Source organism: Aulonocara sp. 'chitande type north' Nkhata Bay, linkage group LG2, assembly GCF_057382095.1.
Source record: "Aulonocara sp. 'chitande type north' Nkhata Bay isolate Kocher_YH1m ecotype deep benthic linkage group LG2, A_spYH_male_GT1.1, whole genome shotgun sequence".
In the NCBI taxonomy this organism is placed as follows: domain Eukaryota; kingdom Metazoa; phylum Chordata; class Actinopteri; order Cichliformes; family Cichlidae; genus Aulonocara; species Aulonocara sp. 'chitande type north' Nkhata Bay.
In genome coordinates this window covers 18,158,698-18,185,234 of record NC_141345.1, presented here as the reverse complement: position 1 = coordinate 18,185,234, position 26,537 = coordinate 18,158,698, and the positions used below count along the sequence as shown (strand labels likewise).

General features: G+C 41.8%; 1 protein-coding gene across 1 annotated transcript in view; it reads left to right on the top strand.

The window, feature by feature from the left end:
- The window catches only part of gpc3 (glypican 3), a 128,028-nt gene that overhangs the window by 6,914 nt on the left and 94,577 nt on the right, over positions 1-26,537 (top strand). The window contains exon 2 of the mRNA XM_086306813.1: positions 2,781-2,942. Coding sequence (XP_086162939.1) covers positions 2,781-2,942 — 162 coding nt within the window. The remainder of the gene's footprint in view (positions 1-2,780; positions 2,943-26,537) is intronic.

Genomic DNA, 26,537 nt, shown 5'->3' with positions numbered 1-26,537 from the left:
TTGTAAGTATTTGGACAATTATGCAGATTTGTAATTTTGCAATGTTGCCTCTCTACACGACAACAGGGGATTTTAAACCAGTCAGTTAGTTTCAGCTTTAATTAGGAATTAAAGCCTGTTTTTATACACAATCTCCCATTTTCAGAGGCTCAAAAGTTTTTAGAAAATTGGCGGAAACCGATATTACTCTCCTTTATGTGGACAAACGTTCTGATCTCTACAAATTTTCAACATGAAGGTTTTGGTTTCACATAGGAATCTTAAATTTTATTTAATTTTATGATCAAATTCTAACTTGAAATGGGGTTTCTGCGGCCGAACTAATCTCCTACTCACTCGAACTCCTCCACTGCCTCTTTTTGTCTTTATAATTTTTTATGTTGTTGTTTTTGTCTTGTTCTTACTGTTTTGATTACTATGTAATGTTCTTTAAGTATTTGCAAAAAAAAAAGTAATCAGAAAATTGACTGACAGGGAGTTTCATGGCCTGATGAGGCCCTTTCCTTCATTATTTTATGACAAGATAAACAGATACACTTCCAGTGCTGAACTTGCATATGACCGCTGTCGAGAGGCCATCATTTGGTCGAAAGATCAAAAGAAACAAGAGAGATGGCAAAAACATGTCCAAGTCAAAAATCTGGTGCTTTAAAAGAAGGAATTCACCACCCAGCTCAGCAACATCAAACGTGAAGTGAAAAAGGTGAATGATCACAGAATTATTTCTATGATGAACAGCTTCACAACATCTAACCAACTGAAGAACCCTCTCAAGGAGGTGGGTTAACTATTCTCAAAGTTTGCAATCAAGAATGGAGCAAATTATTAGACGACTCAAAATGCAGAGGATTTACAACAAGGTGCAAACCACCGATTACATTCAAGAACATGAAAGCCAGATTAGATTTTATCAGAAAACATTTAAAAGAGTCTGCACAGTCCTGGAAAAACATCTTTGAACAGGTGAAACCAAGATTAAATTGTAGCACAATGAAGGGAAGAGAAAAGTATGGAGACTGACAGGCTCATGATCTGAAACACAACACATCATCTGACAAACACGGTGGAGGCAGTGTTATTGCATGAGTGTGTATGGGTGCCAGTGGAAGCAAGGTCACTAGTGTTTATTGATTATGATACTGCTGATATGACGTATCAGGATGAATCGTAGCGCATGCAGGGCCGTAGTCTCCAATCAGATTCAGCCAAATGCTGCAAAACTGATCAACCAGTGCTTCACAGTTCAAATGGATAACGACCCAAAGCATCCTGCAAATGCAACAGAGCAGCTTTTCAGTTATTAAATGCAAAAGATAGGCAGAAAGACTCACAGACAAACAGCAACTGAAAGACAGTAAAGGTCTGGCAGAGCATTTGGTGATGTTTATGGGTTCTACACTCCAGGCTGTCACTGACTGCACCGGATTTTCATCCAAGCACTAAAAACAGTCCTTATATTTGCTCCTTATGTTGGCTCCACAGTGTGGTGGTTAACACATTTTACTGGCAAGCAAAAGATTGCCGGTTGCAGGTGGAGACACAAATCTACTTTGGGGCTGAATCAGGAAGGCCACCCGGTGTGGAGACCACTTGTGACAGCTGAAAATAGCACGCATCAAAAAGAATCCTTAAATTTAAAACGATGCCACGTTGTCCAGTTACTTTTGAAGCTCTGAAAATGTGGAACTAAAAAAATTAAAAACACTGTAATTCATATAAAAATGTCTGTAATTTCCAAACAGTTATTTCAATATTTTTTAAGCCCTCCCCAAATTAACCCGATCTTCTGTATTTGTGTCACATCTTGACTGTTCAGGCTAAAATCCACTGTGGGTACACTGAACTTTAGCTCAGAAAATATGATGCAAAGCATTTATTTAAAGACACAGATATTGTGTTGTTTCCTCTTTATTAATGTGAACTCTTTTTATCTAAAAAAACAAAAACAAACAAACAGATTTCACACTCCTTTTAGCATGACCATGACTCGAAGTTTACTGAGTTTCACAGTGGCGGCAGGCTCTTGTTTATCTTTCCTGCTTTCCTCCTGTGTGGGATTAATTGAATTAATTTCTTCGACGTGTTTGCTCTTTGATCAGGTCGTGTCTGGCTACATCGCCCCTCTGAAACATCCCTGACACCCCAGTTTTGCTTTCGCAGGCTTGAATGCGTCGCTCAAAAAGGAGCTCGGGGAATCCAATTATTTCTCATAGGTGTAAACAACCTTTAGTGTCCACAGCCAGGTGAACGAATGTTGTTTCACTGCCTTCAATCTTACTCGTGGCTGTTTTTTTTTAATGTGTATCCATAATGAAAGCATGCTGGAACCTAGGTTTATTTGTCTGCATGATGCACTGCTCCTGGCTCTCATCTTAAGTCTAAAAACACAAAAAAAACATACTTTTTTTGATCCTCGGAGTGAAAAGTGTAACCTTGAGTGGAGGAAAAGTTTCTGTTGACCAAATTGATCTCTGAGGAGAACTACACAGCTTTAGTGTTTTGCGCGAATGTGGATCAAAATGACTTATTTTTAAGCAGCAATTTATTTTTGACTTGAGCCCGGCTACATAACACAGCCTCTACATAATAATCATACGCTCATTAAGGCTGCGGACTCTGCTGGAGATTTTTCTTAGTTTTTGCGTTCGGAAAATGCTGCTGAATCTATTTGTGTGTGTTTGTGTGTCTTTTTTTTCTTGAAAATTAAACACCAGTGGCTTCGCAGCTACTTCCCTCTGTTCATCCAGACTACCATCCTGTCCCTGCTGATTTCCTGCCAGGTGCAGATCTGCAGGTTTGCCAAACCAAAGGCCCGACCTGCTGTTCCAAGAAGATGGAGGAGCGGTATCAGGTAGCGGCGCGCAGCAATATGGAGTCTGGTCTGCAGGTTGTCAGCGCACAACTCAAACGTCTCATCATCCAGAACGCCGCGATATTCCAAGGTAAGCAGTCTGCACAGTTCATCCAAGACCTGCCTCGAAGAAAGACGAGATAATTTCATCTGGCACGCACAACAAAAAAACAACCCAGTGTCACAAATGCACACATTTAAACACATAAATCAACAGTGTTCACTTTCTTGGCTACAATTTTTTTTTCACATCGGCAGCTCACTCCTCCAGGCAGTGAGTCACGTATAAATAAAGCTGTAGCAAAATGCATACAGACAGGAGGCTGCTGTTCAACTAAATGTTGGAATGGCAGCGACGCGTTGTTTAAGTGACTTTAGATGTAGTGTGGTTGTCTGTGCCAGACATGTTGCTCCAGAAAGTGACAGCCTCCTGAGATTTGGCGCACTGCAGTTGGCGATGACTGTTATTCACAGGGAAAGAGAGAGAAAATCCCCCACGACAGTCAGCAGCCTTCCTGGAAACCTGGATGAGAGCGGTCAGAGGAGGCGCGCTGCTAGGACTAACTCAAGCGAACAGTCGCATGCAAAATAACAACTCGGGGAAACGGTGACGCGAAAAAAAGACGTAGATTTTGTCGAAGGTGCAGGAAGCAGGTGAGTGACTGAACAGTGAAATGAAATACCTGGTGTAGCAGGTGCTACTCAGGTGTGCAAAGACTATTACAGTGTCCGAATCATTCTGTTAAAGAAAATGTACGATGCTTCTGTGTTTTCCTGTTGAAAATTAGATGAAAAGAAAAACACTCTTGGAAAGTAAATGCAAAGTTATAACCTGCAGTAGGTAAAGGTGTTTCCTCCTGCTTCTAGCGTATGCATGGTTCAGTAGTCCAAAATAGTCCAAACTATGACATTTGTCATGCTAAAGCCAATATGTACAGATAAGATCTTCACTCTGAGAATAAAGCTTAAAATACGACTGTTATCCAAGTATTCCTCTCAGCCGGACTGGACCAGTGAAATTATGAGTTAAACGGGTAAAATTACAGAAAAGGTTATGATAGTTCACTGTCCAGATTATCCTGTAATTATAAAGTTTTTACTGTGAACTCACTGACCTATTAACCGCCCTCAAAACCCCCCAAACCCAGACATTTTGATATACATGGCAGAAAAACTGAAATTTTTTTGTCATCGTTTAGCTATTATTTAATTACTCTGGTGAAGTATGAATTTTAATGCCTCTTTATGAATAGAATAAGCTGTAAAAGTTACAAAAATACAGGCAAAAATCTATGCACTCCTTCACATTTTCCGGAGCTGCCCAGCTGGCCAGATTGGACTCTTCACTTGGCTGATTCTGGCCCCTGGGCCATATGTTTGACACCGCTGCTCTACATGGATGCTTTCAGGTGACCTGGGAGAGAAAAAACAGGCAGTGAAAAGACACTGCTTCTGGTTTGTAAGATCCTGGGCATCGGTTAAGAACTCCTGTCACCAGTCAAAAAGAAGGGAAATTAAAATCTCAATACGGCCACGTCTCAAGAATGACAAGTTTGACAAAGACCACTCTCCAGGGGAGAGGAAGAAAAAGCGGACAGCAAAAGAAGTGGCTGGATAACATCAAAGGAACTATTAGGGCTGATGCAACACAAGTCCAGGCTAAGAAATGAGACAGACATAGAGAGAGCTGGCCGGTCGTGTGACTGCTGTGGTGTCTCCACAGTACGTGGGATCATTGGACACATGCATCGTAAGAATCCTCCAGAAGCCTAGATTATCCACAGCACACTCATTGGCTAATGACTTGTGATTGACAGGTAATCACAATACGTCTTCTAGTAAGGCAATAAAGCAGAGGTGTCAAACTCCAGGCCTCGAGGGCCGGTGTCCTGCAGGTTTTAGATCTCACCCTGGGTCAACACACCTGAATCAAGTGATCAGTTCATTACCAGGCCTCTGGGGAACTTCAGGACATGTTGAGGAGGTAAATCAGCTGTGTTGGATCGGGGAAACATCTAAAACCTGCAGGACACCGGGCCTTGAGGCCTGGAGTTCGTCACCAGTGCAATAAAGTAACGTGTTAGTGTACTACATGCAGTAATTACATTACAATTGTAATCAGATAAAAAGGAAAAAAAAACATGAAACATGTTTTTTCTTTAATCAACTGATTTCAGTTGAGTGGAGATGCGGACATTGTTTTTATTTTTATTGCACTGCAGGAAAGAGCACAAAGTTCACTCGGCACCCAGGACAGAAAAAGAACTTGTTGTGCTGCAAACAGACTCTTTGCAAACATCTGCAGAAACAGCATGCTAACACAAAGCTAGCAAAAAAAGCTGAGTGACTCCCAATCCCAGTGACGAGCAGTCAGGCTGTAGGCTCTGTTTCTACCTGCTCATGTTTCTAAAGTAGAGTCTCTGTGATGATTACTTTGAAGTCTCTCTGCGCTGGTTTTCAGCTTTGCTTTGCGTTCATACACGAACAATGAAAGAAAGATCACACGTGTCCTTGGCAGGACGGCGATTTCGATCAGTGTGTGGAACTGTAGCCTAACTGGTAATTAGGTTACAGTGTGTATCAGGTCATTTTACCAGACAGTAATGTACTGAGTAGTGTGATGAATCTTCCAGGGAATAATGAAGTTACGTACTTCGTTACTGTCAAGAAATGTGATGTGTGCTACATAACATTTTCATTTAGTTACAATCCCAACACTGCCAGTGAGCGAGTGGTTTCACAGTCAGAGTTGTTGTTTTAAAAAAAGAAAAAACCAAGATGGCGACGGCAGAAATGACACAATCTCACTTTGAATGAAAACTTTACAAAGTGGTTTCAAATGAGCTGGACGGCAACAAAGAAACACACTGCTCGTTTCTCTCTGTCGCCACGCTATCGACAGCTCTTTCGAAGTATCCCTTTCACTTTTAATGTTGAGCTTTTGTTATCGTGCTATGCAGGCCTTTTCAACCCAGCAAAGCAGCACTGTTTACTGTCTCGGGGTTTCCAGTTGAAGAGGGACTCACTGGGCCAACTTTTTTGAGAGTACACACTTATGGGCTGTGAAATGCGGCACCATCCTGACACGGCAATTAAAACTTGAGGTTTAATGGGGACCGTGGGGTTTGCTTGACTTGGTTGTTTCACACTAACAATGTTAGAGATTGCCGCTGTGGTTTGGCTGCTCTTTCCTAGAAGGGGTTCAATACTAATTGCTTTAGCATAGGGCTGGAGAGAACTCCCCAAACAGCCCACGGACTGAAATCCTTTTAACATCCTGGTCTTATCTGTTTCCCTCAACTTCATTTTCATCCTCTCTGTCTTCTCCTCCTTTCTTCTCTATCTCTCTGCGACCCTGCCATTCTCTCTCGCCCTCTCCTTTCTGTCTCGTTCAATCTGCTCAACTTTTCTCTCTCCTTCTGTCTTCCCCTCTTTTTCTATCTTCCTTTCGCGTTGGTGCGACTATTGGGAATTGAGTGCATGCCTTGTTTGCAGTCTTCTTTGCAGCTCTCTGTCTCTTCTCTTCAGCATCCACTTCTGCCAGAGATCAAAGGGCTCCCCCTCTTCACTCCTCTGTCTCCAATCTCTCCATCCCTGCATCCTCCTCTCCTTCCAGCTCCACCTGCCTGCTCTGCTTTCCCAAGCCTCAGACTACACCAGAGTTTTCACCCTTTTGAAGTGAACTTCTGCAAACAATGGAAAAGTAATGGCTCTGTCTATCTTTGTCTTTTAAGTAGTAAGATGACAGGCCGCCTTAACTTTAGCTTTCTTTAGGATCAATACCAGGAAATAGGTAAGGCATTAGGAATTGTGCTTTGCGCATGTTTCAAATGCCAGTTCACAATCTAATGAGCCTTAGCTGATCTCTTTATAGCATAGCAGGAAAATACAACATAATGGATAAAACACCGCATCCTCTCTAATATGACAGATGATTGGATTTCACTTTGATTCGCATTAGCGCGATCATACGGCCGTGTTCGCCGAGATTGCCTCACGTTCAGCGTCTTGATGATGTCAGTTTAGTTTCAAAATGAGAATCTGTACCCTGCGCAGGATGCACAGCTTTAAATCTAATCTTTGTAACGAGAGTCTGATCTCATGCATGCTGAGAATTTAATTTGGTAAATAAATCATGGAGTTCAATATTTCTGACGAGTGCATTAGTATGTGATGTTGCACATCGGTGAACATGTTTTTTATTGCAGAGTTTGGAGTGGTGAGAGTAGATGATAGTGATTAGGGTAATTTGAGAGTCTTTAAAGGGGCATTGCATAGATTTTAAACATAGAGCTTGATCTATGCTTTTCACTAGTAATAACACATCTGGTGAAAGTTCTCATATACGGTCCCACGTGGCTTTTTAGCCTGTCCTCAAATAAACATATAAATAAATAAACACGTGACATCACAAGCTTTGGGACCACAGACTGTATATAAAAGATAGACAAGCCTGGACTTCAGCATAGTCGCTATTACAAAATTGGACTTTTGAAACTGGGTGTGATGAATGTAACCACGACTGAAAACATACCCTGCTTTATCATTTCTTGTACTAACTATACTAATAATAATATTAAATAATATTAATAATATTAAAAAAGACTAAACAACAATCAGTGAGATCATAGGTTTGACTGCAAGTCTTTACTTAGGTCATGAGTCGATCAAATGAATAAATCGCATTTATACAATTGGGCTGCTTTTAGTTTTTTGCAACTGCCCCCTGCTGGCCATTAGAAAGAATGCAGGTGTAAGGAACTTACAGGAATTGGCCATGCTTTTTACACAGTGTGCAAAAAAAAATGGTATTTAAATTTTTCAGTTGTATCTTTTTATTAGATTCGATTGAAATAAAGAATTGTATACTGGTAATACTTTTGATAATTTACATTTTAAAAACTTAATTCTAAGACACTCTGCAATTAAGTGAAATGGGCGTGTTCATAGTTTAAAGTAGATACGCCCCAGGAGAAGGAGGAGGGACTCCCAGTTGCTGGGAACTGGGTGATAGTCGGCCACCAGCCAATTGGGACATGTGGAGGCCACACCAATCTTTAATCTACAGTCTGTGTTGAAGACTTCAAATTAAACAGACCACCCATAAGTCGACTATCTGGGTTATAGAGTTACAAAAACGTGGTCTCAAGGTCCTATCTCTATAAGTCTCTCATCAACACAGGCATGTAAACACTAAACTGTTGCATAAGCCCTTTGAGTGCCCTGTTTTCTGACTGCTTGTGCAATCATACAGTCTAGACAATTTTGAAAAATAGTGAGAGGATAATGACGGCTTCTCACAGCTCAAGCTGGCAACCTTTTAATTGCTTGATTTGTGTGACTAACACTCGAAAGCCCCTGGAGTGCTCGAATCACGATTCAAAATAGACAAAAGAAGAGAACCATCAGATTTGAGGAGCTGGAATTAGGAAGAATATCTGAAAAACTAAAACACTTAGTGTGGGTTTGATTTTATAGCATCCAGCTGACAGTGACCAAACACTGATGTTGTGAGTGCTGCCCGGGGCAGTGAATTTATCATTTTGGTTAGCTGCTTCAGCACTAAAGTTCTTAAGCGGACTGTCAGCACTAATTAGAATGAACTTTCAGGTGTGATTTTGAGTTGCACATGTGCGGTAAACGGTCTGCTCTGAAGAACAAGTCCAAAAATGACGTCTTTATGTTGAGGCTTAGCGAAGTAAGCCACAGATTTGTGTTTGTGATGTGATTACACTTCACACCTCATCTCATCCCCTCTGACTCACCCATCCTCCCTGTCGTCTGTGTAACTGCCCGACAAAGCAGAAATTCATCCAAAACTGTCTTCTGGCATTTTGGGTGATTGGCAGCTCTAATTGATGTTATTTCCCCAGTGTTGTCCTTCAGAGCTGCGCTGCCACTGTTGCGACGACACTCAGCCTGAGCCCGCAGATTAAAAATGAAATTATACTTCTCTGTTAATGAGAGACGCGTTTATTTAACTTTAACTAACTTTTATTGGAGTGATCTCTTTTTGCATTAGTGCTGAAAGCCGCTGTAGCTGATTGGCACTGTGGGCTGGATAGGGCTGCTTTCTTGTGCGGCGCTTGTGTAAAAAATGACATATCAGAAAATGACCACAGTGCTGTCTCGCTCAGTTTCAGCACAGCTTGGCGTTCCCGAGGAATAGTCTTCACCCAGAAGGGAATCAGATTCAAGTCCAAGAGCAAGCCTAATTAATAAACATGAGAGGACAGGATTGGCCCGATTGCTTATAAAGTGGAATGTGTGGGGAGGAAAGTTGTGCAGTGCAAGCGTGCGCGCGCGTAGATATCAGAGAGTCTGTGTGATATCTGTTGAAAAAAGTGGGACAGCCAGCCTGGCGCTCCTGGAATGACTCAATGAGAAGGCTGGCTCAGTGGGGTGTTCGAAAACAGGTCTGACTTGGACTACTTTCAGGCAGCATGAGGGCGATCTGCGTGTGGCTTCACTCGTTGCCGCGAGGCAGGGGAGCTTTCTCCACTTTACTCTGAACTCACAGGGGTGATGCTCTGTAAATTATCAGGAGTTTGGAAAGAGTTTGAAAGGATGCTCGTATCTTTTTATCAAACATAAAGACACCGGGAGTCCTGCCGTGTTTATTGCTCAACAAACTTGGCAAATGTTTTAGTGAAGAAGAAGACACACACACGCACACACCATCATTTTAAAAGGGAATAAATCTTTTGTGTCCTTGAGATCCTCATGCCTCGTTCCTAGCGGGCCAACAAATTAGCATCTCATTAGCAGTCTCAAAAAATTCCATCGACTTCCCCCGCTTCTTCTGGACGAGTTTTAATTACTCTGAGTGTATAAGGAATTACAATGGCAGACCCCCTGTGGCCGTAGTGGAGGTGGTTGTTGACCTTGACAGGAGTTTGCCCTCATTTGTCTCTGATAGTGCTGAATGGACATTTGCTGTGGCAGTAACCCAAACGAGATGTGGCAGGAGGCGGATGATGCAGAAACCTGGCAGACTCGAGCTGCCTCTCCTTCCAGCAGCCAATAATCAAAACCAGACCTCGCTGCCCTCTGTATCCCTTCCCTGTCTCCTGCTTGTTAGCCATCCGCTCGATCCTAAGTGCTCCGGGCGTCTGGCCTGAGCAGGCCTTTCCTCTGCTCTTCCCATCATCTGCTTTCCAATAATCATCCCGTAGCTCGCTCGCTCCATGGAGTCATTTTGTCTTCTGGAAAAGTTTCCCTGAGTAATCCAATAACGGTGAGGGCTGGTGGGATGTATGCCTGCAGTGAGATGTCTGAAGTTGTTTACTTGCTGCCCCGGGCTAATCTAATAACTTAATGATGGGGAGAGGCATCGTTTACCAGACACGATGAGATATACCAGCCATTACCACATCTTCTTTTATCAACTGGTAACTTGGTTTTAAACTAATTGCTGCTGTTTTATCATTGTGCGTCACTTATTAGTTTTCCCGTAATGAGATTTTCAGTACTTTTTTGATCCCTCTGCTGGGCCGGCAAACTGTTGTACAGATTGATACTTAATAAAGCACTGTAATTCTGAAGGGTGTGCTGTCTGTCTGACTTCTGAGGTTTCTCTTGGAGCTCTGGAGCCACAGAGGAAAAAGTGTGTCTCTTTGCTGTGAGCCCGAGAGAACATAGTGAGCTAGATGAAGAAACAGCAGCAGCAGCAGATACAAAGGAGCACCCAAACATCCAGGTACAGCAAATGTACGAAGCCTCCTTATTGTTTCTGTCGCTGTTTTGTGGAGAAAGCCTAATGTGATTTACTAGTGGCAAACGGATGTTTGGGTGCCACTGAAATTAAACTCTAACATGTGTGTTTTTCTTTTGTGTGTCATCCTTTTCTGCACGACAAAGGCAGAAGCTGAGAAGTACTGCAGACAGAAATGTATTAATCTTGCTTCTTCGCATGTTCTTTTAGATTGAAGTGGAAAAATTGGAAGAACATACATGAATGTGTTAACAAAGTTGTGTTGTGAATCACATTACCTTTAGTAATGGTGTAAAAACACATTTGCAGTCTTGTAAGAACCAAAAAATCAATATGTGTTTTATGCCAGCAGTGCTTTGAATTCAATGAACTGATGTCAGAATTCTCAGAAACTCTTGTTATTATAACGGCGCTTCAGCTATTTGGAATTCTCTTTTAGTAGGACTTTGAGTACATGTCACCTTTTTTCATTTCCTTGAAAGAAGGCACAAAATAGGCAAACTGAATTGAAAACAGTTTCTCAGAGTGATGAAAAAGTTGTGCAAGTTTGTGGCTTCCTGGACTAAGTAATGTGAGTGAGTATGTGAGTAGTATAGCCTGGTGGTCATTTGTTTGGCCAGCTACACCCTCGCTCTCTGCCTCCACTATCTGAACTTGATCTTTGGCTCAGTGCTGAATTCACCATTTTCCTTTCATGTAGCATAAATGGTCAACACTGTTTCCACAGGAGGTCGGTAAGTCTTTTTTTCCCTAGCCTTTAGGTGGGTACACTTGTGATGTGGCATTGGTCTGAATGTCTTTCATCAGATTTTGCTTTGCTGAGTCACACCATTGGTCACAAATTGCTTTTAGTCATGTCTCAGATTGTTATCATAATTATGCATTTAGGTTCACCCTCTAGTTCTCTCCATATTATATAGAGGAAAATGGTGCAACAGGGGATACAGTATCCTGTCCCACGCTAGGCTACTTAATACACTGAAAATATATTATTAATACAGGCTCTGTCAAAAAGAATTATCCAGTTTCAAAGTGCTTTAATTCCACAGCCATTCACTGGTAACAACTGAAACTACATTAAAAAGAGCGGATTCGTGACTTAAATGTGGTTTCTGGTAGTTAGCATAACAACAGCAATGGCTAAAGTGATTCCAGACATGCTAACAAAAATAAGGGACAAGTCTGACTGTCGTATGGACATGTGCTGTGTGTCCAAGGGGGACCCTTTAGCACGTGTGAGAATTGTAAGTTTTGTATGTAAAACTATATTATAATGACGTCAGATCAACCTCAACCTCTGCAGATGCAGCTAAAAGGTTTGCTGTGTGTTTGGCTTCCATACTGTGTACTTCCATACTTGTGTTATTTTGAGTGTGTTCACACTATCAGGTGTGATCCTGAATACTTTTCTGGATGGTGTGTGGACTATGTGTTGCATACTTTGCTCCCATAATGGTGGGAAATGGAAGGAGAACCAAACAAGGCAATGCTTGATATCTAGCTAACTGTTAGCTAGATTAACAGTGAGGTTGTTATTGTAATTACCTAAAATAAAAAAAGCAAAGCAAAAAGAATTAAGCGTGAAAAAACATTTTTAATTGACCTAAGTAAAACAAAATAAAACAATCCTGTTAAAAAAGTAAAATAAAAAAAATATTTAAATACTAAGTAACAAACAGAAAGAAAAAATACCCATAATGCCTCAAGCAATGTATAAGAATAAAATACTTCATGCAGTTATTTAAGTATATATCAGATTTATTCACCTTATGAACTCCAATGTGCCACATAAATTATCCAGTATATAAAAAGTTCTATAACATTGACACACTATACTATCAAAAGAGAAACATTCTTCAATAAAACTCAATAAAAGGTCTTGTGTAAGACCTTTTATTGAGTTTTTCTTTTCTGGGCATTAAATTTTTATGCTTCTGCCAGGAGGAAATGTAATTTATTTCAACTTTATATCAGCTGTTTGCTCTAAGTATTACTGTCATCATTTGTGGTCATGGGACCAATCATAGGTGATTTAAGGTGGTAGTGCCTGTGTTTCATTCTCTGATGAAGAACAGGTGTGCGCTAAACGTCACACACTACTTAAGATGATACTCATAAAGTAAACTGGAGTTCTGCAGCGTGTGAGCTGTTAATTCCTTTGTTGTAATTATTTGATTTTTTTTGTAACTAAATAAAGGGTAATGATTTGAAAAGTAAAAATTTTTAAATAAATGTCTTTTCATACAACTCAAATATCTAACATAAATTAGCCGTATTAGGCATTAGGATTTGTTTATTGAGATTTAGAGTGTACGCCAGAATCGTGATGTTCTGGAAGAAAAAATTGTATTCATGTTCTCCAGAGGATTTTGATTGTGAGCCATAGGGGGTGTCCAAATTCACAGGCTGCATCCTCCTGAGGCCGCATTTGTAGTCCAATTATGTCACAGTGACGCGATGAAGGCTGTCCAAATTTGTAGACTCCTCCAAATGCGGCCGACAAATGCGTCCTCCTTTTCCCCAGATTTGAAGCATGGGTCAGTGTCACTACCCGATCCGTACCGGAAACCCGATCGGTACCCCGCATGCGCAAATCTTACGTCACTTCCTCTCTTTGCCAACATTGCGACATTCAATATATTTGAATGATACGGTTAGCGCCCAGTTAGCTCCTAGCATTTCTCAACAGCTCTGCCTCCTTTTCGACTGCCCGGGACATTTAAACAATGGATAATCCGTATACAAAGAAATCATGCTTTTCTCCTCAACAGAGAGCGTCCCCGATTGAGCAACAGCGCTGTAAAATAAGAAGAATGGCGCCTAATTACAGAGTTAATAATGCAGACTTTGTAATATCTCACGTGTAGATTCATCAGCCAGATTAAGTGTTTACTGACAATTGACAGTGATAGCGCACATCATCATCACTATTCCAACAATCCTCTCCTCACAGACAAGCATAAACACACTCGACTATCGCTAAATCAGATTTAACACACGTTTGTAATGACGATAATTCAGTTTATAATAGGGTTTATTCGCTCGGTCAGCAGGTGGCGGTATCCTCGTACACTGGGGAGTAAACTGCCATTAAACGAACAGAAGAAGAAGAAAACATCTGCACATGCGGTACGGATCGGGTAGACCCGATTTGTACGGTCAGACTTTACACATGCGCAGTAAGGATCGGAGAGTCCTGATCCGTAACTTTCTTTTTATTTTTTGTTTTTGTCTACATTGTACTGAAATGCTTCATTATTGCAAACATTTTAAGATATACTTGTTATTCTTAACATCTTAACTCTTACTCTGACCCAGAACTATCGTAAAACGCTACGACCGGAAGTAGAAACCTTTCGCGCATGCGGGGTACCGATCGGGTTTCCGGTATGGATCGGGTAGTGACAGTCAGGTGTATACTTCGTGGCCCAAAATATCCCAGAATTCATAGCGCGGCCAGTAGGGATGGGTATCGAAAACCGGTTCTTGTTGAGAACTGGTTCCCACTGTTTCAATTCCTTGGAATTGTTTGCCATTTTTGCAAACGATTCCCTTATCGATTCCAGTCGCCCCGAATGACGTCACCACGTTGCGGAGCATCATTTACCTGGCAGGAAACACGGCGCCTAAGCGGCTCAAACGCTCAAAAGTTTGGTTATACTTTACGAGAACGGATGACAACAGGGCAACTTGCAATACTTGCAAAGTAGATATTTCATTTAAGGGAGGAAACGCTACGAATATGCAAAAGCATTTGCTCACAAAACACACGATGACCTTAAATGAATGTCGTGTTTTTAATTCTGCTCCGGACTCGTGAATCTCAACCCAGCAGCAGCGGTAACGTTTGCACGTCCTCTCCCGTTAATGCGGCAGGTAAATAATCAACTAACAGTGCATATTATGTTAGCAGAGTCTGGCCGGCTCAGATGCTGGCAGTTCTCGCTGCAGTCTATCGGTAGCGTCTCCTTTCAGGCCAGGATAGACGAATGTCACCGAGCAGTGACTAAGTTTGTGGTAAAAGGCTTGCACCCATTTGCCACAGCAGATGCCCAAGATTTTCGGAATGTGTTTAATTGTAGGCAGGGAGATTACTGGATATTCTTGTGTAATTGCTACAGAATAATTTATGTTATACTTTGTTATTGCTACAGAAGAATATTTATTTTATTATTTTACATTTACAATTTTTTTTCCTGGGGGCCCTGTGACACCCCATTGAAGAGCCGTAGGCTGGATCTCTTAAGATCTCACTGTTGGGTTTGTAAGGCCATGTTACTCTTAAATTTCTATCTTGTTCAAAGAGAAAATGTAAAACAAAGTTCTAAGCTAATCGAACTTAGTGTTCTCCTTTAAAAAAAAAAAAAAGAATCGATAAGAGAATTGATAAAGAATCGAATCGTTAAACAAAATTGAAAATGGAATCGGAATCGTGAAAATCTTATCAATACCCATCCCTAGCGGCCAGCCAATTCCAGTTTCCAACAATGGCGGCAGCTGCTTAGTTTTAATATTACTCTTATTAATCTTTCTGGATCACAAAATAAACTTTCAAGATGTTTTCAGGTGAGAATATAGCTGTGTAAACTTCAAATATCTGCTCGGTTTATCAAGACATCACATATTTGCAAAAGTGCTCCGACGTTTTCTAAGACATCTGTTACCCACCAGCTCGATAGCTAGCCCGGGGTTCAAGGCTCACTAGAGCCGGCGAGAGCAGCGAACTCCCGGCACATCGTTTTCAAACCCCCCGCAGTCTTTCACTACTCAGGTTAAACATGATTTATAAGTCACTTAGATAACTTAAAGATGTTATTGTTTGTCTTTTTTCAGTGTTTTACTTGTTTGTGAGTAAATCGGTTTGGCTGAGATTACAGCTGAATAAACGTCAAACGGAAAACTGATTAAAGTGTGAGATGATCGAGAATTTACGGCAGTGTCCTGATATATTTTAGATAGCAAGGAGCAGATGCTGAGTTTATTAATCTCCACCGAGACAGCTCAGTGGAGTTTAATAACTGAAGGCTAGAGCATCCCATTTCACAGCCGCTCACTTCGGGCCTACCCAGCCTTCGGAGGACCCGGCCCACGTAGACCGCAAAGGCCGGGTCCTCAGGAGGATGCAGCCTATGAATTTGGACACGGCTATATTCTTATGATTACTATTACTTTCTATGTGCTACAAGATTGTGACATGATGGTACATGCTCCTTTAGAAACTGCAAGTCTGTATGATACCAAACTTATTTCAACAATAAGGTAATTTATTTATGATATGTTGCAAAAGAACTACTGTACCCACAATTCTAAATAGAAATGACAGCGTGTGATTGGTAGAGCTCACTGTGACTACGGAAACGTCACAAACTGCTGAGTGGTTATTGCAGTCAGGAACACATCATTGTGTCATTACAAAACATATTTAAAACTCTTATTATACAACACTATGATGATGAAACGGATTCAACTGGAAAAGGGATTTACAGTGCATTATTCTTAGCAAATTCCAAATAATGATAGAAGAATTGGTTTAACCGCCACTTTCAAACCTCAAACAAGTGGACAGGTGTTCTGTTTGACTTGAAGTAAAGTAAGCCTGTCAAAAACGGGTACAGAGTACATATAGTGGATATAAAATGGTACTGAAAGACATCTATAAATTAGAAACACTTTGCTTTTATACAGAGACAACAGCAGGTTTATTGAGGTTTGCTTCACTGGTCCTCTAACCCGGGCTAACTCACATCATACTAACTAATCAATGGCTTTGTTTATTGGTGGAGAGTCTGTAGAAACAATTTCATATCATTCTTTTTATTCCCCCAGATACAGTTTTTTTTTCTTTCTTTTTTTACATTCTTTTATTTTTCCATTGTTTGGCTTTCCAAAGTGTTCGCCTTATCTCTGCAGGCTTTTGTGTTGGCTGCTAGTCGCTCCTGTCTCCACAGGAAGCCTCAGCCTCCTATTCCCAACAGGGTTGGCATCCTGTTTAAAGTGCTCCTGTAGTCTTGTGCGCGTCGCAGTACACCTTTTTAATCGGGCCTCTGTCTTTTGATTTGACCACGCTCAAGCCCCCCTCAAAAAATGCAGCGTCTGTCTCTCTGCTGATAATATGTCAGCCAGTCAGCACCCCATGGGGTACTTATTTGCATATTATTTCAACTGTGACTCTGGAAATCTTCAATAGGAGAATTATCACCCCAGGAAGAAATGAGCCAACTCCCTCAGACGAACTCTTTGGGCTGTTCGTCTTATTCACTCCCACCATTATTTTTTAAACAAAGGCTCATTCCTCCGTTGAGATTAGGAGCCGGTGTAGTATGTTCATATTAAATTTGGAAAAACCTGTGAAAGATTGGTTAGCTTTGCTTCTGAGCTTTTAGAATTAAATCTTTAGAAATAAAAAGAATTTAAAAAAGAAGAAATTGCTTTAAAAGTTGCAGGTCCATTTTTTTTGTTTGTTCCGATCTAGCTTGTGTCCTTGAATGTTTTCTCGTGAAAAGCAACATCTTACTCAACATAAATGAGCCTTTCATGGTTCTGAAGTGAAGCTTTTACTTGTAGTTGCGTCTGCAAATGCACTCATCCTCCTCCTTGAGCTGGGACGCAGGCGTTTGGGCTTCAGCTCCCACCAGATCAGAGACAACACTTAGCTCTGGCAGATCTGCCTCATTAGATTTATTTATTCTAGAGAGTTTTGACTGAGCTTTGGCGTCACCTCAGCGGAGCGTTATCTGTGGGGTGAACGCGTGGTCCCGTTCAGTTCTACGGTTGCGACATCACCTACCCTGTTGTGTTCTGTAAGCCGACGCGGAAAGACAAAATTGTCATGGGTGGTTTCTAGGGACGAGCCTGGCTCTCAGTGTTTGAGCCACGTTTTAATGATGTGCCCTGTTGCACGCCTCTCGAGCCGAATTTCATCATAGAGGAAAAAACAAACAGTGTGGAGTGGGGATCAAAGTGTCATTTGAAATGCTATCATCAAAAAGCGCTGTAGGGACTGACAGCTCCTCCCAGCTCCAACTGAGGGAAGCAGCCCTTGTTTCTTTCCAAGTCTGATGACTAGTGCATCAGCTGGGAAGGGAAAGGGAAGAGCTCGGATTAAAAAAAGGAATAGAGAAAATGAAGAGTAAGTAGCAGAAATGCAAAGTAAAGAGAAAAGGATGAAAAGCAGCATATTGATATGTACACATCGCCTACCGAGCTAATAAGCTCCTTTAAATGAATCACCCAGTGTCTCCATACATCATGTGAGACTTTTTTCTCCCGCTTAATGGATGATACAGATCTGCTTTTCAGAAATGCCTACAGTTCTTTTTAATCAAAGCCTGCTCTGCCAGCGAAATCAATGCAAATGTAAGCTCACATCTGAACAGCCACATCTATTAACAAGGCGCACTTTAGAAGGCACACATTTGTCTTCACATTAACCCAAATGGAGTCTATTTTTAGATGTCACTTTGTTTGCATCCTTGCACCAGGGCAGGCACGTTTGGTCTTGATCTGGAGGCTGAATGATTCTTTATAGCTAATACACTGTGGCTCCAAAAGTTCCCTTTTGCTCAAAGCTCTCACTCCCTCAGTCTGAAGTTATTTGAGCGCAGCTCTGTGGGGGCAACCCAAGCAAGACCTGAAGGTGTTTGCCTGTCAATCTTTTTCTTTGTGCACCACGTTTGGCAGGTCGTGGCATGGGACCCCTGTTCCAGAATTAATCTTCAAGGTTGCGTTGTTTGTGAAAAGCCGCCTCTGCTTTGCCGAAATGCACTCCGCAGTCGGTTCGCGCATGTCTGACATGTTTAAGTGTAATTCAGGTTACTATTTCATGGTATCAGCAAAGCGTTTGCATGAATAGGAAGATTGTAGGACTGTTACGGCAGCCAGGAGTGAGCCATTTATCTCTGCTCATCTATTTTTCCGCAGTTCATACTTCACCTCCCGACCCCACCAGGTTGCCCTGCAATCGTGCACTTATAGTTCAAAGAGATGCATTTTTCATTTCGGCCTATGAAATATTGAAAAACTTACGCAATGTGTGCTCAGCCATGCGAACATAACAAGCATGTCAGGTCAGAGTGGAGCAGGGCAGAGGGGCTTATCTCCCATCTTTGGGATCTCATTGCCTATTTCCAACAATATAACAACATTTATTCAAATTCAACTTCCTCTTGAGGAAGAAGACTCGCTGTTTCTCAACCAACACTATCATGGAGACAGTTCAAATGACTTATGGCTGTTATTGCAGTGAGACTATACGGATTTCTAAGTTGCAAAGATAAAGTAATATGATATTTACAACATGTATAACCTTAGAACTTAGCCCAGATTAGTTGTCTAAACTGATTTTATCTATATGGAGCCAGAGTGAAACTGGGATTTCCTAGTTTTGTTAATTCAAACTACACATGCAGTTATGCAAATGACATAGAAGAATATGAGACTGTGGCTCAGGGAGAAATGCTTTGAGTTTAATTGCTTATGTTAGCATAAAGCCATGTTAGCATATGTTAGCATAAAGCTAAGCAAAATAAAAATGCTATAATGGAAATGTAACTTAATCTCCAAAAATATAGCATAGAGTCCCATGACCAACATGGAACTGGCAAAAACTGCTGCTTCTCTCTGCTTCTCCCAGTACACAGGTTTAATGTTTAAATGTCCACCACTACAGCACTGAAAGCATGTTAAAAGCCCAACAAAGTTAGCTGGAGTAGATCATCTGCTAGGCCTCTTCCACTATTTTTAGTCTTAAACTGTGCTGCTTTGCTGTGTGTGCTGTTAGCTAACATGATTAACACCATGGCTTATTGTGAGGTAGAGACTATCACACAAGCTTGTAGTTGTGTTTTGGGGAATGAAATTCTAGTTTATTTGGCTGTTTCTGTGTGTTGCAACAGTGCGATTAATGAATACAGCTTGCTAACCGAGCTAGCTAGCATTAAGTGATAAATTACCACGCCACCCTTTAATCCATATAGAGGTTTTTTTCAGGTCATTACTTGGCATAGTTTGGGAGTTTTCCCACCATGTTGAGCATTAAACAACCACTGGTTGCTAAGGAAAAATGTGTACTTCCTGTTTGGTTGGTAAATGGTCGCCCTAAAAACTTCCTTGCAATTACTTTGGTAGCTAGCAAATTTCTGTGGCTTCTTGTAGTTTGAAGACTGAAGACAAGACGGTTTTCATTGTGATTGGTGCTTACCAGATGACTGGAGACTGGTGTATAGGCCTGTATGACTGAGGTCTTATTTAGTTGACCCAACATTGTCACACATCCAAAGTGGGAGACAGGTATATGTCATGTGATTAGTGGTCATATGAATGCAAAACCTCATTAAGCTAACATATGTCCAATCTCCAAAATGACAAAATAACACTGGACCATATTAGTTAATTTCTCTTTTCATAACAGCAGTGGCAGCCATGCACGCACAGAAACAAGTTAGTGGCATGTTCACTTTAGCTGGATGACAAGCGGCTGTGTGTTGGTTTTAGCTTAGCTAATTTAAGTCAATGGACTAGACCTCTGGACTGTTTGTGGTAAAGGTGCCTTCTGGAGCATTTTTGATACAGTTGTCTGACAGACATGACCTGCCTTGTGGTTTAATTGTACTAACTGTACTTTTGGCTCTAGGAACGCTCAACTTTAATTGAATCAAAGCAGGACTTTGCACACCAGCGGGTGATAGTACTTCCTAAGCCAATAAAGCAGTTTTTTTGGTCCTACATTAAAACTCTTTTCTTAAGAGAATATCTAGTGTGTAGTCTTCCATACAGTAATGATTGACCCTAGAAATTATTGATGAATTGGAACACTGTGTTCACCCAGCAGGAGTGTGTGAAGAGGGCACTGTAGCCCAAGGACGTGCCAAGACGGAGCAGCTTAACGAAGGAAAGAAAGAGAGGTGGAAGTGATGGTGGTGGGGAGCTGCTGTACACTTCCGTGTCTGTATGGCGTGACTGATGTGAAGAGAAATGTTTGGGTGGTGAAGAGTCTGCTGTGAGTCCCGGTGGAGCTTCATCAGTGGACCCACCCTACCACCCCTCCCATGACTGGACTAGAGGCTAAGTGGTGTGAAGCAGGGAGCTCTCCGACAAGCTCCATTACTCCTCCTCAGCCAATTCCCCTGGTCTGCCTGTCAGTGAAGAGGTGATGGGGTGGGTGCTGGGGAGTGGTGGGTCGATCAAAGGAGGTAGAATGGAGCGGAGTCTTGCTCATTTACCAGCTCCCTCATCAGCTATGTGTGCTTTTTAGCAACTTCCAAATGAAGCCTCTAAAAGTAGTTAATTCTGCCTTGTTAGGCGGACTTTTTAGCATGCACCGAGAGATCGTCTCTCTCCTCCTAAGAGCCAGCGAGACTGAGAAGTGGCGGGAAGAGGGGAGGAACAAACAAAGATGGAGAACTGTGTCACGGCTAACTTGAACCTCGTTAGTATCGATCCTCTCAGATCGAGCACCCTTTCATTTATAATTCATCTCTGCCTGATGGACACAGATGGAGGCTGGAGAGGGTGGGTGCAAGCTGTGTTTTAGTGCGTTTTCATTAGCAGTCTGAGATGTTTGCCTTTGATGGCGGCAATCATAATGAGCCACCAGGGGCCTGTGTTGCAGCTTGGGTGTCCGAGGGTTCAGCCTTGCTCTGTCAGGTCTGATGGGAGCTGCGGGCGACCCTGGTGGCCTCTGGTGCATTACAGGGGGCCGGGATGTTTGCTCTCTACTGGAGTGCTGTTGTCCCAATTCAGGGAACGTCAGTTTGAACAAGGCTAGCGGAGGGGATCGCTCCCTATTAATATTTGAGGAGCTCTCGTCGCTGCAGCTGTTTACTTAACAGAACACGCTCTGGGGCTCCCCTGAGCTGGCAGTGTCACCCTGTCACTCACTCCTCTTGTCCTCACCCTCCCACACCCCTCCTTGTCTCTCATGGGTGCTGTAGTGCTACCTGTCTCTTTTCCCTCGAGCTCCTTCCCTCCACCCTCACCCCCGTCCATCACAGCCCTCATCGCGCTGCTTTTCCTACCTGACAGCTTCTGCTGGGACTGTCATTATTTTTCATTTCTGCAGCCATGTCACAAAAGCGTGTGCTCCCTCAGTGAATGCTGCGCCATCTGCGTTCTCCGCTTCAATTTGTAAACACATCCGTACACGTGTGATCTGCTCAGTCGGGATTGTGCCGACGTGTGACGGCGCTCTGAGCAGCCTGGGTGGATTAATGGCTGCTACAGTCAAACTCTGCCCTCCCTCTCTACCAATCTAAAGATAATAACAAGCGTTCACCCGTGCAGGCCTTCCTGGTCCCGGCCTCATTTGGCTGAAGTGCATATCACCGCTCTGAAGTCAGACAGAGTTCAGGCTTTCATGCAGCTTTAATAACCGAGATTTTCCTCCCTAATTTCTCTCTGTCCTGCCTGTGCAGATATGACACAGATCACGCTGCTGAAAGGAGCATTCAGGGCTTTATGAATTATGCCCGTTTGCTTTCCTGCGTCCTTCAAAAGTGACGATCAATGCAGCACTTGTGTTTATATGCTAACAATGAAGCTATTATATACGTATAACAGTAATGTGATCTAAAAGTGGTACTGATCTTTACATCTGTCTTATGAGTAAAGCCCTGCCTTTGTGCAGGCTCCAGAACAAATACTACCAAAGTACTAAAAGATGCAGGATTTTAAATGTCCTCTTTCTGCTCTTTTAGGCCCACTGTTCTTTTTTTAAATCTCTGTCTTTGTCATGGTTGCAGCTGTGTGCAGGCTGGATGAGGACCCAATCGCAAACTCACGGAGGCAGGAATTAACTCAAAATTCACAGCTTTATTGCTGGACAGAAAAACCATACAAACTAAACTGGAAACTATAACATGTTACACGGAAAAACACACGGCCAATGAATGAGGGAGAACACGACACAGAACTGAGGGAGACGCAGACATACACAGAGGGTTAACGAGGGAAGTGGGAGCACACGGGGAACACAGGTGACACTGATAATCATAACAAGACACGGCGGGAGTAAACGCAACACTGACGTGAAACTGTCAAAGTAAAACAGGAAGTACGCAGAGGTTCAGACAGGATGAGAGAGAGCACGGGGAGAGCACAGACATAACGGGCTGGGGAAAACATGGAATAAAACACAAGGAGGGGAAACGAGGGCTCACAGATACACAGAGGGTAATCAAATAAGGAACATCTTTACAGAACCTAGGAACCACGGCATAAATAAAGAACAAAATACAAAACACACGAAAACCAAGAATACTGGGCCAACATGGCCCAGGACCATGACAGTCTTTGTTTTTCCAGTATTCTTCTCCCAACTGTCTTCCTTTCTGAAGGCTTCCTGTTCTCCTCAGTAGACCAGGATTTGTCACAGGTGTTAGCAGGAAGCTCTCGTTCTCATTATGCCATAAAGTCTTTTCTGTCCTGCTTTGAACTCTGCTTCATTTTGGCGATTTCAGCATCGAAAAGCAGACTCGATACGCCTGAGTAGATTGCATAATCTTAATGACCAGGCCCACATCAGGCTGAGAGAAAAGGTGTGTGTGTGTGTGTGTGTGTGTGTGTGTGTGTGTGTGTGTGTGTGTGTGTGTGTGTGAAACGCCCCATTAATTGAAGCAACAAGAGCCTCCCTGAGCCGATGCAGATTTCCCCCTCATGTTGAGCTTTGTCTTTCGCAGCTTAATTTGCACACCTTACACCACGCTGGTATCTCTTATGTTGTGTTATTGTTTGATTCCAGGCCGTGTTTTCTCCTAGTGGGCTTGTTTGTCGAGCAAAACTGCACAGTCAAATGCACCTGGGAAAGTTTAGAAGCTGCTCACGTGTCTGTCTGCACGCAACACGTTCACATACTTCTCTACGCTTTTATTTCCTCTCCTTCAACTACAAATACACAGTCATATAAACCACTCTTTGTGTGATGAGGCTTAACATCTTGTATAGGTGTATAAGGGAAAAAATATCTCTTGCTTCTGAAGGTTGGCGGAATTTCTTTAAAAACGAGGTTACTAAAGGATGGAGTATTTTATTTTTCTTTAGAACGGATTCTTTTAATTTGGCGGGGAACACAAAGACAGAAAAATGACTCGATGTATAGTTAATTGATTACTCATCAGTACTTGAGTAACTTTAATTACAGTTACAGTCATGATTAACTCAATCTTTTACTTAACTTTTCTGTCACCTTCACAACTGTCACCATCCATTACATAATGATTTCAATCCCATATTGCTTCTGTATTTGTCTGAACACTAAGCAAAATCTATGCAAAATAACCGATAAATAGCTTCTAACACCTGAAAAACTCTCATATGCTAACGTTGGTCAACAAAGCAGACAGGGGCTGATGCCTATGTTTGTCCCCTATATCAATACCTATTACCATATGATGTTTTATAGATTAGAAAAACCTCAGATTGTATTTTTTCCCCATTTGGATTGACATTATGACACCAAGTGAGCTTCACGTGCTCAAGATAAGCAATTGGTAAAACCCTAAGACTAGTCAGCAAAAGATCGAAGTTAGACTTACTGTATTTTCCACACTATAAGGCGCACTTAAAATCCTTTAATTTTCTCAAAATTAACAGTGCGCTTTATTATCTGGTGCGTCTTATGTATGAATTCTGGTTGTGCTTACTGACCTCGAACCAATTTTATGTGGTACACGGCGCTCAAAACTCTGTCAAAAAATGTTTTAGTATGACTTTGCTAAGCTACGAAGCCGCACCGCTCGATGGATTGTCGGAGCATTACGGCTACCGTAGGCAGGAGCCTCACGGAGGAATCTGGGTCCAAAACTGTGAAGCTGGAGGATGAACGCTAACTTTTTTCCACTGGATAAAAGTTAACATGAGGGTTCCCGATGGTTAGGGACAAATGCAATCACATGGCAGGATGCTGTAAACGGACCAAACTTCAGTCAGGAGAACAACTGAGATAATCCATCCACAATACCAGGTTAAACATTAATATACTGCAACAACATGGGAATAGAGCAGCTGTGAGAGAATTCAACATTAATGAATCAATGTTACGGAAGTGGAGGAAGCAAGAAGAATGAATGACTAAAGTTTGATTTAACTGTTTTGTTTTGCTTAATGCGCCTTATAATCTGGTGCACCTCATGTATGAAAACAGACCCGTTCACCGATGGTGCGCCTTATAGTCCGACAAATACGGTACAAACCTCACTATGTACCTTTTGTATACATTCATATTTCACACTCTTTTATGTGGAAAGGTTACGCACACCTGTGAAAACCTAAAAACACGCTATGATTCAATAGGTTGCAGAACTACTGAATCTTTAGCAGCAATAACCTCAAGTAAGTTTTCTGTATGAATTTATCAGTCTCTCACAGCTCTCTTAAGGTCCTGACAGCATTTCAATCAGGTTGAGGTTCTGGACTTCACAACTCCTGTTGTTTTTCTTGATTACATTAAACATTAAGGGTAAATATCACCATCCTAATTTGAGCATTTCGTGCAGTTACATTAGAGATATTTCAGTATTAATGTTAAAATATCTGCAATGCAGTTATGTGGTTAAAACACTGGTTAGAGGTACACCATGAAAACAGTAGGAGCAGTTTGTTCAGATGACTCACACATGCAGTAAAAGTGTCCAAACCCTGATGAAACCCCAAGAGAGGTGTTGGGTTTAACCGCGACATTTCAGAGCAAACTGTAGACAAGACCCAAGGGTGCACTGATGACTGGATCTCCTTACAACACTCCAGTACGCATACAGATGCCCTCGTGAGGTTAAGAGAGTAAAAATGAGAAGAGAGCCCGTGAAGGCTAATGACCATCTCAGGGGAAAACATGGTCAGCAGCAACGCAGAGAGGAAGAAGAAGCCAGATGGCCCTAAAGGAACAGACAAAATATTATAAGATTTTCCCCTTTGCTTCCAGTTCTAAATATTTATGTTAATTTCATGCAAATCTCTTTCCAAGAAATTTGAATGCCGTGTAAAATGTTAATGAAAACAGAATTCATTGACTTGTAAATCTTTTAAAACCCTATATTATTAGGTGAAAATATACCAAAATAACATATCAAATGTGTCTCTTACGGCGGGGAAAACAAGTGTTGAGCGCATCAACATATTTTTCACTGAATATTCTTTAATAGGAATATTGACATTAAATTTCCACCAAATCCTGAAGGTTCCGGGGGCCTCGTATGCCTCACTCCATGATGTTTCCACCTCCAAACAACACTGCTGGTGTGGTGTTTTGGGGGTGATGTGCAATGACATCCAAGGAGTTCAGTTCTAGTCTGACACGATTTTTCTCCCAGTAGTTTATTGGTCTCTCCAAATGTTGTGCAGCAAACTTTAAGTGAGCTAAACATGGCTTTTCTTCAGCAGAGGAGGTTTGCACGATAGTCCTGATTAGTCTTTTGAATAGTCTGCCAGAAATCTGCTTGTGGCTGGTTTATGGTGGAATTTCCACATTCCTGGGTGCCCCCAGCAGTGCTCACGGGTACATTCAGAAGTTAAGAAATATGTCTACAACCACTGACAGCAGTGTGTTTTGCAACACTAAGGTTGCGATGGGCTTGAGAGAGCTCTTTGCTTTTACCCATCATGAGAGGCTTCTTCTGTGAGACCCTGGTTGAAGTCTTTTTTATAAGCCATCAGTTACGACTGAATCAGCTGATACTAAACTGCACTGACAGGGGGAAGGATTGCTTTCAAAACAGACAGATATTTTAGCTGGTTTCTTGGTTTTCCATGTATTTTTGCATCTCCTTTTCATCATATGTTTAACCCACGTTCATTCCGTGTCATTCCGCTTTATTATTATATGGACTTGTTTATTTTGATTTCTTTGCATGTGTGGATTCCCTGGGTTGTCACTGACATCTGGTGAAAATTTCCCATCAATAGCCCCATTAAAAATATATTTACTGGAAAAAAAAGGAAAAGAATGTTGACATGTTCAATACTTATTTTCACTACATGTTA